At 38.4% G+C, this 15,817-nt stretch overlaps 1 protein-coding gene across 2 annotated transcripts in view; it reads left to right on the top strand.

Moving 5' to 3' along the window:
• Positions 1 to 777: 777 nt before the first annotated feature.
• Positions 778 to 15,817, top strand: part of arl15a (ADP-ribosylation factor-like 15a) — a 129,558-nt gene continuing 114,518 nt past the window's right edge. Inside the window, exon 1 of one of the 2 annotated variants that reach the window (XM_038277310.1) lies at positions 778 to 1,176. In XM_038277310.1, coding sequence (XP_038133238.1) covers positions 1,165 to 1,176 — 12 coding nt within the window. In that variant the 5' untranslated portion in view covers positions 778 to 1,164. Of the gene's footprint in view, positions 1,177 to 9,337; positions 9,667 to 15,817 lie in introns of those variants that run through there. The other variant, XM_038277308.1, reaches the window with a different exon arrangement.

Raw genomic sequence — 15,817 nt, 5'->3', positions numbered from 1 at the left:
ATTATATCTTCTAAAATATTTATAAAGGTAGGGTAAAAAATAAAATCACATTTCAAACTAAGATACATATCTAAGGGTAAAAAATAAAACAGTTGTGATATAATTGTTATACAAGTTTGTTTTATAGAGTTTTTCAAAAAATATAAACAGAAGTGGGTTGTTACGAGTAACACATACTCAATAACGTGTGCTTTAGTAAATTTGTAAAAAAAATAAAAATTAATAAATGAAAAAAAAAACAGGGAAAAGTTTTACTTTTTTACTTCCACATGAGTGAAAATATGATAAAGTGCTTCTGATTATTGAGTTAAGTTTCTAGCTACACATATCTACAGTATTTGAGACTTTTTTTGCATGCAACCTTCATGGTTTTAAGGTTATAATGCCCTGATTCTGTATTCAACTGAAAGTCCAGTGAACGTACAGTAAACAGTATACTGTATATAGTTACTTTTCCTGTTCTAGCCCATATACATTGCATACTGGAAGTACTGGTTTTATAATTATTTAGTGAAAAGTGTTCCTGAAATGGTTGTTCTGTCAATATGTTGTATGTTCATGTATGGTACACCATACATGATAAGAACAAAACTCTTAAAAAGAAATATATATTCAACAATAAAAGTATAAAGATTATTAGTAATACTCAATATTATAATAATAACTGAACAGATTCGAGAAGCAGTGAAGGAAACGAAAATAGCCTCCATGTGTTTGATCACGTGACCCGCGCTGCGTGCGCAAGAAGAAAGAACGACGTGCGTGACGTAACGTGAACGCTTTCGTTAGTTTCCTCACCAAACACTGTACTGATATTATTGTGTGATAAAAAAACAAAAAACTGGAAGGCAGCCGTTGGAGAAGGAGCTGTTTGCTTCAGACAAAGACCAAACCAAGCCCAGCGGGTAAAGCGGACCGAGTCGCTGCTGCTGCTGCCATGGAACTGGTCTTATAAAAAGAGGCGAAGAAGACGAAGAATTTTTTTTTAGCACTTTTTAAACCCAAGAAAACCAGTTTTGAATCTAGCTGTGGCTGTCGGAAGGAAGGCGGGGAATACAAAGAAACGCCTGCTGAAAAAAACCCTCAACATTTTAGACTCACTCAATCAAATAAAGGATTATAACGAACCGAAATCCTGCTGCTGTGACAGGTCAACGGTAGTACATGGATTATCTGGTGAGTAAAAGAACAAAACATTTTTTTTTCCCTATTATTTGACTCATGGCGACCAAGCAAGCTACTGCAGCCAAGCTTTCGCCTCCATATCTATCAACAGTTTGCCGAAGGTTGGTCATTTTTCCTGCTGAACTCCTCAACTTTAGCATTAGCTGTTATTGTATGAGGTGCTTGGAGCAGATCATTCCCTCGGAATTGGTCTAACTGGTTGACCCAGACCCCAGCCTGTTTACACTATAAGCTGTCCCTTTAAACACTGGGAACGATGCCCTGCTCAGCTGTGGATGCATGTTTATGATGATCAATAATAATAATAACTTCCCTCCAGCCTTTACCTGGAAGATCGCAGTGTTTTTAGGGGCCCTTGCAGGGGTGGAGCTAGATGGGGGGCCAGGGGTGGCCATGGCCACCCTTAGCCAATCACTGGCCACCCCTAATATTTTTTTCCCTCTAAAGCAGATCATTGCACGCATCTGCTGCTCACACTGTGCAGTGTGAGCTCACAGCTCATGATTTATGTTTGGCATGACGCTCTGTTGCGATCTACATGCTCACACTGTGTGACTAAAAACCATGTCGGACTCAGCTCCGCAGTGAGATGGAGCTGCTCTCTAGCTGTCTATCCTGAAGCCAAACAAATAGAAGGGGGATGTTAAGCTCAATATAGTGAACCGCGCCGCCTTGGAATTTTGTGCAATTTTGTGCTGAGGGTCCTAAAAATTAAAAAGGACATGGCTGAGCAGGTGTGGCTGCTGCATTTCACTCATTGCATCTATGCCACGCTGCTGTGTTTACATCTGAGAGGAGGAATAAAAAGAAGAATCCTTGTTTGCGTATGCGCCCTGAGCGATTGCTCATGAGCGATTCGACCTCACGATTCCTGATCAGGAGGTGGTCGTGAGAGACTGATTGCCGGTCGTAACCCCCTGTACACTACACAATGCACCATCAGGCTGAAAGGCGGCCTGATCAAAAAATACTCGCACGATTGTGAATTCGCCCCGAAAATCGCACAGTGTACGCCGGGCTTAATACAGATGGTGGCAGCCAGGCTCTGACTGGTAATCTGTGATACCGGGCCGGTCTTAATTTTAGTGTGTGAGGGCCGGCCATCCTTAAATCGTACCGGGCCCAACACTTAGTCTAAGTTCACACCGCAGGCCTTGATGCTCAATTTCGATTTTTTTTGTGAAATCCGATTTTTTTTTTGCATTGCCGTTCACATTTCCAAATATATGCGACTTGTATGTGATCTCCTGTTTGAACTGCATTGATTCAGTTTATGTGTCCCGCAGTAGAGGACGCAGTGACGTCACAAGCCAACGTGCTCTATGTTTCACGGAAGTAAACATGGACGGTGGCGCTGGAGCGCATCTAGCTATCTTTCCAAACCTTAAAACCTAAAATTTTTCAAGATGGTAAAAAAAAAAAAACTCTGCATCATCGTCAGCCATAGTGTTTGTTTTTCTTGCCGCTTCTGTGTAGCAAGACGCAGAATAGGAATAGGGTATTAATGGCGTTCAGATTGGATGGATGCGACCTGGCCGTTCAGACACAGGTCGCATTTGAAAATATCAGATTCGTATTGGATTCAGGACCAAATAGCCAAGTGGCCTGGGTCGTATTGGAAAAAATCTGATCTGTGTTGTTCAGACAGCCATGAAAACAACAGATCCAGGTCGCATATGGGCCAAAAAAATCAGATTTGGGTCACTTCAGGCTGCAGTGTGAACGCAGCCTAATCTCTCTGGCCGAAGCACCTACATGTGACAATAAGAAACTCAAGGACCTCAAGAAGTTATACAAAGTTAACTGCTTAATTGATGCATGCCTTGTCATGCACATCCTTGTGACGGTTGGCGAATGGTGTAATTTTCTATTTCTTAAATAAACTGTAAAATCCTTGCAACAAACTGAATCATAATAAAACTAAAATGCTTTCTTTAAACCAAACTAAGATATTTCTCTTATATTTGGCTAATTTATGTTTGAATATTTTGCAAAAATATGTGCATGATGGGGTTTTGCATCTGTTTACATGATTCCATTTCATTGCCCACATGCCACCTAGACACACCGCTGAGCTTTCAGGGATTCATTCTTGAAGAATTGCTTGTCTGCCTCTATATTGTATTGTTTATGTTGGTGTTTTGACAACACTCAGGCTTACGTTGTAGACCTAGTATGTGTGAGTGGGTGTCTGGCTGGCTTCGTGCAAGTTTGGACGTTACACAGCAGCAGTTAATGTCGCATCTGTCTTAATAACCAAAGCCAGTAAAACCGCATAATAGAAGTCTTGGTGATGGTTGTCGGATGTTGCTTGAAGATAGATCGGTTAATCCACAATGTGTGTTCGTATTGTGTTTCACATTTGAGACGCATGCGTTTGACTGTACTTTTTTTTTTTTTTTTTTGCCAGGGCCTAAAATCTTTCCCAGTCTGACCCTGGTGGCAGCAGTAATACTCTCAAGGGAAATATTCAAAATATGAAAAATCTTCATATATTAACAATTAGTTGACTACAAAAACACTGTGGTTAATGTGGATATGCACATCGATATACTAACATTAAAGATGACAAACACAGAATTCATGCTCTTTTCAGAACTAGATTTGTCTTATATGGTGTAAAGAAAAAATTATGCATTTCTGCAAGCCATCTAGGAGTCTTTAGTGAAATCATAGATAACTATTTTAATAAAAACTTAATAAATAGTCAGTTTATGTAGATATTAGAACTTGTATATATCAATTTTATGCAGAATGATTATTGATACAATACAAGTAGGTAAGTAATGACAATGGAAAAGATGTTCACTACAGAACTCAAACCTGAAATAATTTTATCCACTATAACTTTTATCTAAAAAGAATATTTTTAGATATATGTGTCTATTTGTTTGTAAAAGGCTGTAGGAAAAGATAGTTTGTCTTTATTTAGAAAAATATGGATGTTTTGCTCGTTAATTTCCCTGTTGGAAAAGTGTGGATTGATCATTCTGGTGCCGATCCACTTTCAGTCACCCCTCAGTGTACACTGGTTATTGCCTGGCAACCCTTATAAAAAGGTTCTGGCTACGCCTCTGGGTCTTCACCCATTTACCCATACATTGTGCAGTCATTTCACTGGTGGGACAGAGTGACACTGTGGGGAGGCCACCCAGCGTTATCAGCTTGTTTAGAAAGAGGCCTCCCAAGACGTCAGACCTAAAATAAACTTTGAACTTTGGCTTCTCTGGGACATATTTTTATTTTTTTCTTCTTATTTTGTGACCAGAGCAGGCTTCTTACATCACAGTGACTAATCTACTCTGGGACAAAAGGAGTTTGTTCATAGTTAACCTCAGTTATAGTGTAAACTCTGCTAGGCGTGGATGGAAAAATGTTGACACTAAAGGGTAAACCAGTGATGTCAAAACAGCCCCCAGGTGAGATGACATGAATAAAATCAACTTGTTTTCTGTATGCATTCCCATCCTGCGTGGACAGAGTTAACATTTATTCCTTTAATACCTCTGTAGTGGCACCTAATAAGCCCAAATAAATCCACTACAGGCTTATTCACCCAGAATAGAGCCTTCAAAAACTTGTTTTTACTGTTATTGTGGCATAAATGTACATAAAACCATAATTTTTTTCTGAAAGGTGCCTTTAAAAACTAAATTAGGATGAAGTTCTTGTTGCAGGATGAGTGAGTGCATATATCCCTCTGGTTGACACAGTTACTCCTCACCTATAACATTTTATTATCTTTTGTTGTTTCTGTGTTTTAAAGAGTTTTTAGCTTATTCTCACAGGCTCCATGTGAGATGACATGAATAAAATCAGCTTGTTTTCTGTACGCGTTCCCATCCTGCGTGGATAGAGTTAACATTCATTCCTTTAATACTTCTGTAGTGACACCTAATAAGCCTTAATAAACCCACTACAGGCATTTTCACCCAGAATAGATAGCCTTCACTCCTCACTTATAACATTTTATTAACTTTTGTAGTTTTTTTTAAGAGTTTTTAGGGTTTTTCTGTGGGAGTTGTGGGGAAATCACAGCTGTAACTCTGCTGACTGTTGGGACTGAGTGCCTGGCTGTCCTCTAAGGTCTGACACTCTACAGGCGTTTGACCTCTTCTCCTGCTGTGCAACACTTAATACATTTGGGAGAAAAAAAATCCCTCTAAATCTTATAAATCAAAGTGGAAACTTTGCTTTTTTTTAAACCAAGCTCTCGGATTGTGTTTTGTCTCCAACACGGGTTACCTTTAACTACTCATTGGTAGGAGGGATTCTATATCACATTACGGGGTGATCACTATAGTTTGAAATATGACAGCAGCTGACATCTGATCTGCTCCCTTTCAACTGGGAGGTGGGGCGTGTTCAACAGACTTTTGCATGCTCAGCATTGTGTCAAAAAGAGCTTTCAAAAACTGCAGCACTGAGATAGGCATTTGATCCTACGAGCTGTTTCCATGGTGCAGCCTTACTAAATTAGCGCTGCACTGTATTGTCTCCTCATGGGACCTGACCTGTTGTGAACCGAGTCATTTAAGATGTTTTTTAAGATCACACTAGGTACTGTTCTAGATAGACTTTAGAAAAGTTACAACCTATGCTGCTAATTCACATATCTAAGGTCATTTTTATTTTGATATTAATGCACAGACTTGAGCAGCAATTTGGGATAAACACTTTATTGGGCCTATTGTTGTTCAGTTCTTTACAGCAAATTATATATATGGGTTATAACAACTATAGCCTAATGAGAAATGGTACCCTTTTAGATTTCCATAGTGTAATTTTTTTTTATTTGCAGCTGATTTGATTCTGATAGCATTCCATAAAAGTTAAGTATTCCTTCTTCAGTCAGCTGAGCAGCAGTGTGCAGCAACAGGTAAGGTAAAGAATATAGGAAGACTTACATGACAGAAAATCTTTATTTTTTTGTAAACCTTAATAACCAGTCCTATTTTTTTCCCCCTGCCAAATCATTTCTGAGATCTTTTATAACCTTTTAGTTTATTATTTGGGCTAATTGCTAGGTATAGTAGACGTCTACATCTGGGTTATTCTTTTCTGATGATATTTAAGCAGAGAAAGACAAGTTCTGAGATGTTTTTTTTCTGCCTCAACAACGGGAATGTTTCCATTGTGGAATTTTAACAATGCAAAAGACTGACTGATAACAACTGTCAGCCATCGGCCTGAAGCCATGGTAACAACCGGAAAACCCAACAGAGCTGTGTCATACGCTCGTAAACTGGTCCACACCTTCGCTAGTCTGGATAAGGCTAACGATAAGCCAACATTGGGGGGGAAATTACCTAAAACGGTAACGGCATAATACACTGCAGTAAAAGAGGCAGAGTATATAAGGCAGCTTATGTAACTGAAAGCCATACAGATTTGTTTTGAAATATAGCAGGTTTTATTGTGTTTCATAAAGCTTGTTTAATGTTAGTACTTGGAGAGTTTGTTCACGTGTGCTCTGATGACGCTCCAATGGTGTCAAACGGCAGCCTTGGTGTCATACCAGCACTTAAAAACAAAAACGTAATCTAGTGAGGTTTGCTTTAGATATAAAACATGAAAGGAGAAACTCAGACGAATGTTAGTTTATCTATTTCTGTATATGCATGGGTGAAAGTAGCATTATTAAAAAAGAAAAAGCATATTTTAAGGGCATATAAAATGTTATGAACTTCAGAATCACAGGTAGGTGTGCTTACCGGAGAGCTGTCAGGCAAACACAAACGTTTTTCCAAGGAGGGTTAGCCACTTCTTGCTAAACAAGCTAACTGCTCAGATTGGTGTATCCAAGCCTGATGATGGAAAGTTCAGTGGAAGGAAAAAGGTTTGGTACACAAGTTGTGGAAATAATCATTGCAATGAATGTGAAGCATAGCAATGAGTGTATATACTACACTGCAAAAGACATAAATAAACATCAGTTATCAGACTTATTTATGCAAGATTTAAGTTTTCTGTGAAACTAAATGTTGATTATCCATTAGCTGTGAGCCATATTTACTGTATGTGGAAAGAGGCTATACAATGGAAGTTTTACGTAAGTGAAATAAACCCAGTGGTAGTGAATTACGTTGTACTTGCATTAAGTGGGGGTTGAAATAGGAAGTGCTTTGGTCCTCATCAAGATCAGCTAGGTTTAGTTTACACTTTGCAAGGTGAAATAAGGAAAGCAGAGCTAAAGACAGGAGCCCTACCCAGTCCAGATATGAGTCTGATGTCTGACAGCAGATCTTGCTTTCCCTCAAAACTTTTTCCTCTATTTCACAATACTGCACTGCCCTGATACTAGCTGTGCCAGATTTCTTTTCCTGTTGCATGCAGTTCAGATTTTGCAGTGGGTTAATGCTCTGATTGTATTTTTTCTTTTTTTTTTAAATTGATAATATAGTGTTAGTTTAATTATTTAGAAAACATTACTGTGACTCAACTTGAAAATCATTAAATGATGCTTGTTTTAGTCATATCCTCAGACTTGTGTTTTTACTCACACAGTCTTCAGTGGTTTATGAACAATGTTGCTACATGAAAGCTTTTTCATGAGCATTACTGTTTGTTCAGGTTGCTAATGGTTTAGCCTCTCTCTCTGGCTTGTTCTTGGTAATGATGCTTCCTGATGCTATGATCAAGGATGAGCTCAGGCTTTGAGTTCCTGGCGATGTTGATGTTCACATATGCTTATAGATTAATGCCTTAAAGAACCTGTTTTCTTCCTTTTATTACTTTTTGCATGTACTGTCCTGCTCAGAAGTGATTTAATTTAACTCTGCCTTGCAATGTTCAGGATTTATGAAGATTTTTGTTGTTTTACAGAGACAAGATGAAAAATGTTTTAAGAAAAACATCTAGAACGTATAATAAGGGCTCTGAGTCTGCTCTATGATGATGATCTTTCATCATTTGAACTGAAAAGCAGAGGTTGTATTTAACTGATGCACACAAGACCTATAATTATTGCTTACAGAGCTACAATAGAAGTGCACTAATATTTTACATTTTTTCTTGTCGTATTTTACTTTTTTTTAATTAAAGATAAAAGCTGCTCCTCCTTTTATCATTATTTTCAGATTTTTTAATCAGAGAAAATATTAAATTTTATGAATTACTTTTATAATAAATAATAAGAAAACAATACTTTTTTCAACATATCTATTGACATTTATTGCCTACCTCAAAATTAAACTGTTTCAAATATTAGCATTTTAAGGTGTGAGTTTTTTATATATATATCCTACTGCTTTGTCTCCAATCAACTATCAACTTTTATTTCTACATTTACAAGTAAAGATGTTAAAATCCTCAGCTTTTTAAATCTAATAAGAATGAGTTCAAAGTAAACAAAACTCTAAAGTTGGAAAAAGGGTTGGGAATCTAATTTAGACGCCGTTTAAACTTAAAAAGTTGCGTCTTTGGTTACTGTATTTTTAAATGAGAAGAGATTAGTGTCAGATATTGTCATTTTAAAGAAATGTGAAGTTCACCAGATAACATGTAACACATCATTTTTGAAAATGCTGACATCAATTGACTGGCACAACAAATGGGGCTCTTCGAGGTCATCTTTTTTTCCCCTCCGAGTTTAGAAAAATAAAGCAGAGTGACAGATGTTCTGATTACACGTTTACAGTTTCTTACAAGAAAATCTTAATTCCTTCAGAATAAGATTAAAACCAAATCTAGGATAGTATTATCATTCTGCAGCTGATTGACTCCGCTCAGTACCACAATGTTGCCTGATTTTAAAACAGCATAGCATACCTTTCAGAAGGAGGTGACACCAATTACTAGACAGCAAACACGCTATTCAAACATGACTCCTAGTTCTCACAGAGACGTCCGAACAAAAGCATCCCACAACATTTTCAAGAATCCCAGCGACCACAGCAAGCTCAAGTGGTCAATCTTTTTATCCTGCTTCATGCAGAAAGTAATGGTTTTTCATACCTGCTAAAGCTCTGCCTATAGTACGGACATTGTGTGTGGGTGTGTAATGGTGACTAATCCAATTTGCAGTCTTATTCTGGATCTCTAGTTGTCACTGAGTCCTTAATCTGTGTGGAGAGTAGAGAGAGACAGAGAGAGAGAGAGAGAGAGAGAGAGAGAGAGATCTTAGTCTTAAGCTTCTGTCTGTTGATCCTTGTGGTAATAGTTTTGTATCTTTCTATGAATGAGCCCGCAGTAAACATAAGATGCTTCTCATCGAGCTCTCTTAGAAAACAAGGCAGTTTGAATGTTGGGATTTAAAGGAAAAGCTGAGGTGAAGCTATTGACTGCCGACTGCTAGACGGTGAAGAGCTGTGACTCATGCTGTTGGTCTGACACTGTTGATCTCAGCTGCTCCCGATACCTCCTCCGTCCATTCAGTTATTCCTGAGGCTTGTTGGTTGCTGGGGGTTACGCTTGTTGTCGAGCACAATGTCGGAGCACATGCAGCTCTCCCTCGCCCTGTGCAGAATTGGACTTTACAAGGTAAGAAAATGCCAGAAGCAGGAATGTTTTTTTTTTTTCTATCTTTCGAACCCACATGGATGTGATGGTTTGTTTTTCTTTGTTTTGGCATAGAAGGATCCTGTTGCGTTTTGTTGTTTCACTGCTTGTGATTCCTCCAAAGCAAAGTTAGCTTGGTTTTATTCAAACACTATTGTGTATATATTTCTAATAAAAAAAAGAAAGGTGAGCATGAGCACAATTATATCCCCATTTTAGCTGCAGCTCATGGTAACTGTCCTCAAGCAGTCTCGTAGATCCCTCTGGATCTATTAATATTTTCCTAAGTGGGACATGGTGGAAATTATTGTCAGAGTTTTTGTTTTACTTTACTAGTAAGATCTATGAAAGAGTAATATGCATATATTAGCATTTCTTGTTAAGCACCAATGCAATATCAATTTCACATAAGTTCAGAATTAAACAGCAGTATTTTAGCCTCAGTTGTAAACTCAAATTGCACATTTTGTGGTTTAAACTATTTTAAGTCTTCAACAACAGAGCCACCTTGTAGGACTGTTAGACAGCATCTGCACGGTTGAAAATGCACATTTTAATGTGCATGCACATGCATGCATCTTATCAGTGGTGAAAGCCAAAGTTTAAGGAATTTAAAAAAGCATAACTTTTTGATAGTTTATGAAAGTAATGATGTTTTTTTTCCCAGTGTTTGAAGAACCTGGAATCTGAAAGTTGCTTTTGCTCTGCAACCCACTGCACATGTAGCTCTGCATTGTGATGGTGTACTTCATCAATTAAATTCATGCGAATCACTTCTATCTGCTCAGCTTGCTATATTATATTTCATAACTACATACACATATGTTTACTTAAAGCGGAAAAGAAAAATACTAGCTAATTATATTGTATGCCAGTAGTTCATTAGGGATGCAGTTTTAGAGAGGATAAAGATGTGGTGAAGTCACTAAGAACTATTGCTGAGATATTGCTGATCAAATGGCACAGCTCAGTGAATAATCGTCAAGTGTGACCACCTTTTCCGATTTTAATATTTTGTTGGTCTGGAAAAATCAATTTGGTCTATCGGCTGAGAGGAAAATCCATCATGGATCCAAGTAGTAACTATTGCTGTGCATCAATCTAAAAAGGTCCTTAAGCCGTTCTACACGGTGGTGCAGTTTGGTCTAGGGTCTTTCTGTATGGAGTTGACATGTTCTATCTGTGTTTGCGATGGTTTTCTCTGGCTAGTCTGTCTCTAAGTTGCCCTTAGGTGTGAAGATGTGCCGTTGTATGTCTCTGTGTTGCCCTGGATGGCCTACCCTTACCTTTTGCCCATCGACTACTCAACACAAGCAGATGATGGATGGGCTCTAAAACCCTTTCCAAACAATTCAATGTTCACTCTGGACAGACAGTTATCACTCTTCCTAGGGGTAAACACCCCAGGAAATATAGCACAAATTAAAATGTTTATGGAAATTGAAAATTCCCCCAAGAGTTATGCTTTGGTTTTTCTGGGCATAATTCATTGAGATAAGTATCATGCATCGTCAGTATTGTTATAGAAAGCTTTTTTTTTAAATTGTGATTACACTGTCATAAGTACAGATCAATGAAATGAACTCTATGCATTTAACTCATTCCCATGGGAAGCAGCGGGCTGCCACTGTGCAGTGCCCAGGGAGCAGTGTGGAGGTTAAGAGTCTTGCTCAGGGACCCAGAGTGGCAGTCTGTCGGAGTGTGGCTTGAACTCAGGACCTCAGGATTCCAAGCGCAATGCCCTAACCACTAGGTGTAGGTGTGTGTTAAATACAGTAATGGGACACTGAGACTGCGCCTTTTAGTACGGTGCGCCTTATGGTCGTGAAAATACGGTAGATTTGTTTTTTTAAGACAATAGACCTAGTAGCTAGGAGACATGAGAGACCTCGTTTTAAATGATTCTTTGTTCATATTTTAGCAATCAAATGTAATGATCATTTTAAGAAACACATAAACAAGGGCCTTATTAAATGTTTTTTTCCCCCCAAGTTCCACTTTCTCCCAATTTATTTTTGTTTGTTTTTCTTCCCTCATATCCACATTTTCAATCTAACTATATTGATTAACCTGATGAATATGTTATGATAAAGTAACAAAGTTATGAAATTTATTAAAGAGAATGTTACAGTCTGTTTTGCTGCAATCTGGTTTTGAAATAGCTTACCAAACATTTAACTGGAAGGTTTAAATGAAGGTGGTGATGTACCCTATAGTGGTTCCCTCTGTGGGAATCTTGTGCACCTAGGAATGGCAACAGCATTGTTCGTCTTTCTAAAGTAAAATACACTGCCAGTAGCTTTGTAAATCCATGTCCGCCGTGATGAGGGGAAATCAACTACTTAATAATAATAATAATAAATCCAATTTGTACCGCACTTTTCATTAATAAAAATCTCAAAGCGCTACACAGTGCAAATAAAATCAAAGATAAAAATCAACATCATAAAAATCATGTGGAGGCAGAATAGGCTTGCTTAAATAAAAAAGTCTTCAAGCCTCTTTTAAAATCATTCAGTGGTTGTGGAGCTCTCAGATGATCTGGGAGAGAGTTCCAGAGACGGGGGGCAGCGACAGCGAAGGCCCGATCTCCCATGGACCTTAATCTGGAGCGAGGAAGGTGAAGGAAGTTGCAGTCTTGTGATCGAAGAGATCTGGTGGAGGAATGTGGAGTGAGAAGGTCCTTCAGATAATCCGGTGAGGATCCGTTTAAACACTGATGGGTGATGAGCGCGATTTTGTATTGAATTCTGCAGGTTATGGGAAGCCAGTGAAGGTCATGCAGAATAGGTGTAATATGGGCAGATTTGCGGGCCCTCAAGAGAATCCTGGCTGCGCTGTTTTGAATGTATTGGAGCTTCTGAAGATGTTTTTTATGGATTCCAACAAACAGAGAGTTGCAGTAGTCTAACCTGGAGGAGACAAATGCATGAACGAGAGTCTCAGCATCAGAAAAAGAAAGAAACGGACGAATTTTGGAGATATTACGAAGATGAAGGAAACAGATTTTAGACAGATGCTTAATGTGATTTTCAAAAGTAAGTTGAGAATCCATTCTAACTCCAAGATTTGTAACTATGGTGGAAAAGGGGATGTCTTGTCCAGAAAAGAAAACAGTCGTCATAGTTGAAGATTGAACCTGGTGAGGTGTTCCGATCAGCATGGCCTCAGTTTTGGAGCAGTTTAACTGAAGGAAATTCTGAGTCATCCACTTCCTTATATCCTCCAGGCAGGTAGTGAAAGCATTAAGTGAAGATGGTGATGATGCTCCAGTTCTAATATAAAGTTGTATATCGTCGGCGTAGCAGTGAAAGGAGATGTTATATCGATTTATGATTTGACCCAAAGGCAGCATGTAAAGGGAAAACAGCAGGGGCCCTAATACTGACCCCTGTGGGACACCACAGGAGACAGAGACAGCCTGGGACTTGGCCTTGCCGAGGCTAACACATTCCAGCCGATTGGAGAGAAAAGATTTAAACCAGTCCAGAACGGTGTCACAGAGACCGACCTCCACATGAGGACGGTGTAGTAGGATGTTATGGTCCACAGTGTCAAAGGCTGCAGTTAGATCAAGGAGAACAAGGAGAGATGTAGACCCAGCATCAGCTGCCATGTAGATGTCATTAGTAACTCTCAGAACTACTTGCAAACTATATTTCTTTGGCCCGGCTAATTTCAAGGCGAAGGTGTCGATATTTTTGCAGGTTTTATGTTCTGTATGAACACACCTTAAGGGAGTCAAAGAATCAATGTTCCAATGGCCTAGTAGAAGTGCAAACCTAATAATTACCATGACAAGATTGTTTATTTTAGATTTTTTGAAGTTAGGTTTCAATAAAACCCAATAAAACAAACCAGTCCAAAAGGAGTTATAATAAAACAGCCAGCCCAAATCAACTCTAAAGATTGATAAGTATGTGTGACTAGCTTGTTCACCTCCACCTGTCTAAAAGTTCTTGTGATTTGACATCTTTCTTTCATAACTAAAATGAACAACTAACCTTTCAAAAATCCTTTGCAGAAACAATTTCTTGCAGCTTGAATGAACAATATAAAGAACATACATGCATGTCTACATTGATTAGGACAAACCTGGATAAAATCAGATTGATGCTGTATACTTAGCTTTTGACAGTATTTTTTTTTTACTATTGATGTTGGATTTGGGTAAATCTGATGGAAAATTATTGCAATGACATGCAAGTACTTTAGCTAAACAGCAAGATGACGTCTGAAGTCTCCTTATCATCCATTTATTAAAGACATTGCATAGGGTGTCTTTTTGTTTTTCAAAATTAGGATGAGTGAAAGTACAGTCTGGTTAGCAACACTTTAAAATCATGACTTCTTGGGATTTATCATGATTTAAACCCTGCCTAGTCATAACCACAACATCCGGTCCAGTTGATTAAAGAAAGATCAAGCATACATGCACACACTGACCCCTGCTTCCTTCGGGTGTTTGACATCATTAATAATTCTGACTAATGGGAAGTTGGGCTCTTCCATTAGTTTTTCAGCTGGATGCACATTTGTTTCGCTGAATGATGGTGTGAAAATACCAGAATAGAAAGTCTGGTTGAGGTTGATCTGCTCCTCACCACATAGCCGATTTGTGTTGCATTTCTATAGTTAAAAGCTCTATGAATAGTTTTTCCCACATAATGTTTTTTTTATAAATCCAGTACTAATGTTGGCAAGTTTCCCTGACATTTGTTGATAGGTATTTCAAAAATCAAACTAGAAGTACACCTAAAGAACAATGAAAGAACTGATAAAGTTCAATAGTTTTTCTTACATATTTCACAAACTATAATGTCTTTACATATTGCTTTACATTATATAGACAAATTACAATTTATTTCTTGTAATTCTGATTGTTACAGCATCCAGCTAATGAAAAACCAAAGTATTGCAAGGAGTGTAATGAGACGTTTAAAGTTTCCACATGCAGAGGTTACTGGAACTGTTGGTCTTTGGTCTTTTACCCATTAAGAGTCTAAGTGATTGTGATTAGGCTCTTTGTGTTCCTCTCATTATGTCATTAATGGACTGGAACATGATGGCTTTAACCTCCAGGCGCTGGCCAAAGCATCCAGTGTAAGAGATTCAAGGCATGAGTAAGCACAACCCACTTTAGCTGAAAATGTAGAGGGGGGGCACTGAAGTGTACCTGAACAGGCCTCCAGATTGGGTCATATTAAAGGGTACAGTCTTTACAAAAAAGGGTCAGAAGTAAAATCTTTTATTATTAAAATGAATTGTTTATTATAACCTTAATATTATCTTTGGTAATTTAAACATGGAAGACAAATAATACCTGTTTATAATTGGTATATATTGGTCTTTACTGAAAAAGGTATAAATGTATGTCAATATGACATTTTACTTTTTTTTCACTTCTGATCCCGATCCTAACATTTGGGTATCTGTCGATACTTTCCGATACCAGAGCTTTTTTTACTTTATTGTTATTATGTTAGTCTCATCATATTGGAGTTGAAAAATCTGAACTTTGGTTGACATTAATGTCACAAAATCCAGTCAGACACTGGATGTGAATGTGACCTACAGCAGAGACGAGCTTTCTTTAATCAAATTAGAACAAAATGACAAAGGATGAAATTGGGAATATTCCTGAGAGGTTTGTCAGTGTATTAAATAAAAACAAAACAAACAAACAAACAAATGGTTTCTTTTAGTCCTAGAAATACTCTTCCTCCACCTCAGCGCTCCATCTGCATGGCAGACTTATCTAGTCTGATGCCGTCTCCCTTTTTCAATTCTCCGCAGTTAGCCTCTATAGCCAGACCTGTCTGGCCGCAGCCTCTTTTCCGTCTTCAGTGCTCCGTCTGCCTATCTGCTGTAATACCTTACCTCTAGAGGGGAGCATGGCTGGCTGCCTTGTCCCGGTTATCGTGCTCCCGCTGCCGGTGCTCTTGCACTGATTTTCCGCTGCTTTTGTCTCAACTTACCTCTGTTGCCTTGCTAATTTGTCCCCCAACACGGGACAACCTGGATGGAAACAGATCTCTTCATGATAGGTGGAGGAAATTCAGCTCCATTTTGCAATTCCTTTCCGCAGTTAGCATCCAATTAGCAGAACAGCCGACAGAGAGACCTTCCAGCA

This window comes from Cyprinodon tularosa, unplaced genomic scaffold, assembly GCF_016077235.1.
Source record: "Cyprinodon tularosa strain WSP-4 unplaced genomic scaffold, ASM1607723v1 ctg130, whole genome shotgun sequence".
Classification (NCBI taxonomy): Eukaryota; Metazoa; Chordata; class Actinopteri; order Cyprinodontiformes; family Cyprinodontidae; genus Cyprinodon; species Cyprinodon tularosa.
The sequence above is the reverse complement of the archived record's forward strand: the minus strand, read 5'-3'. Positions and strand labels throughout refer to the sequence as shown.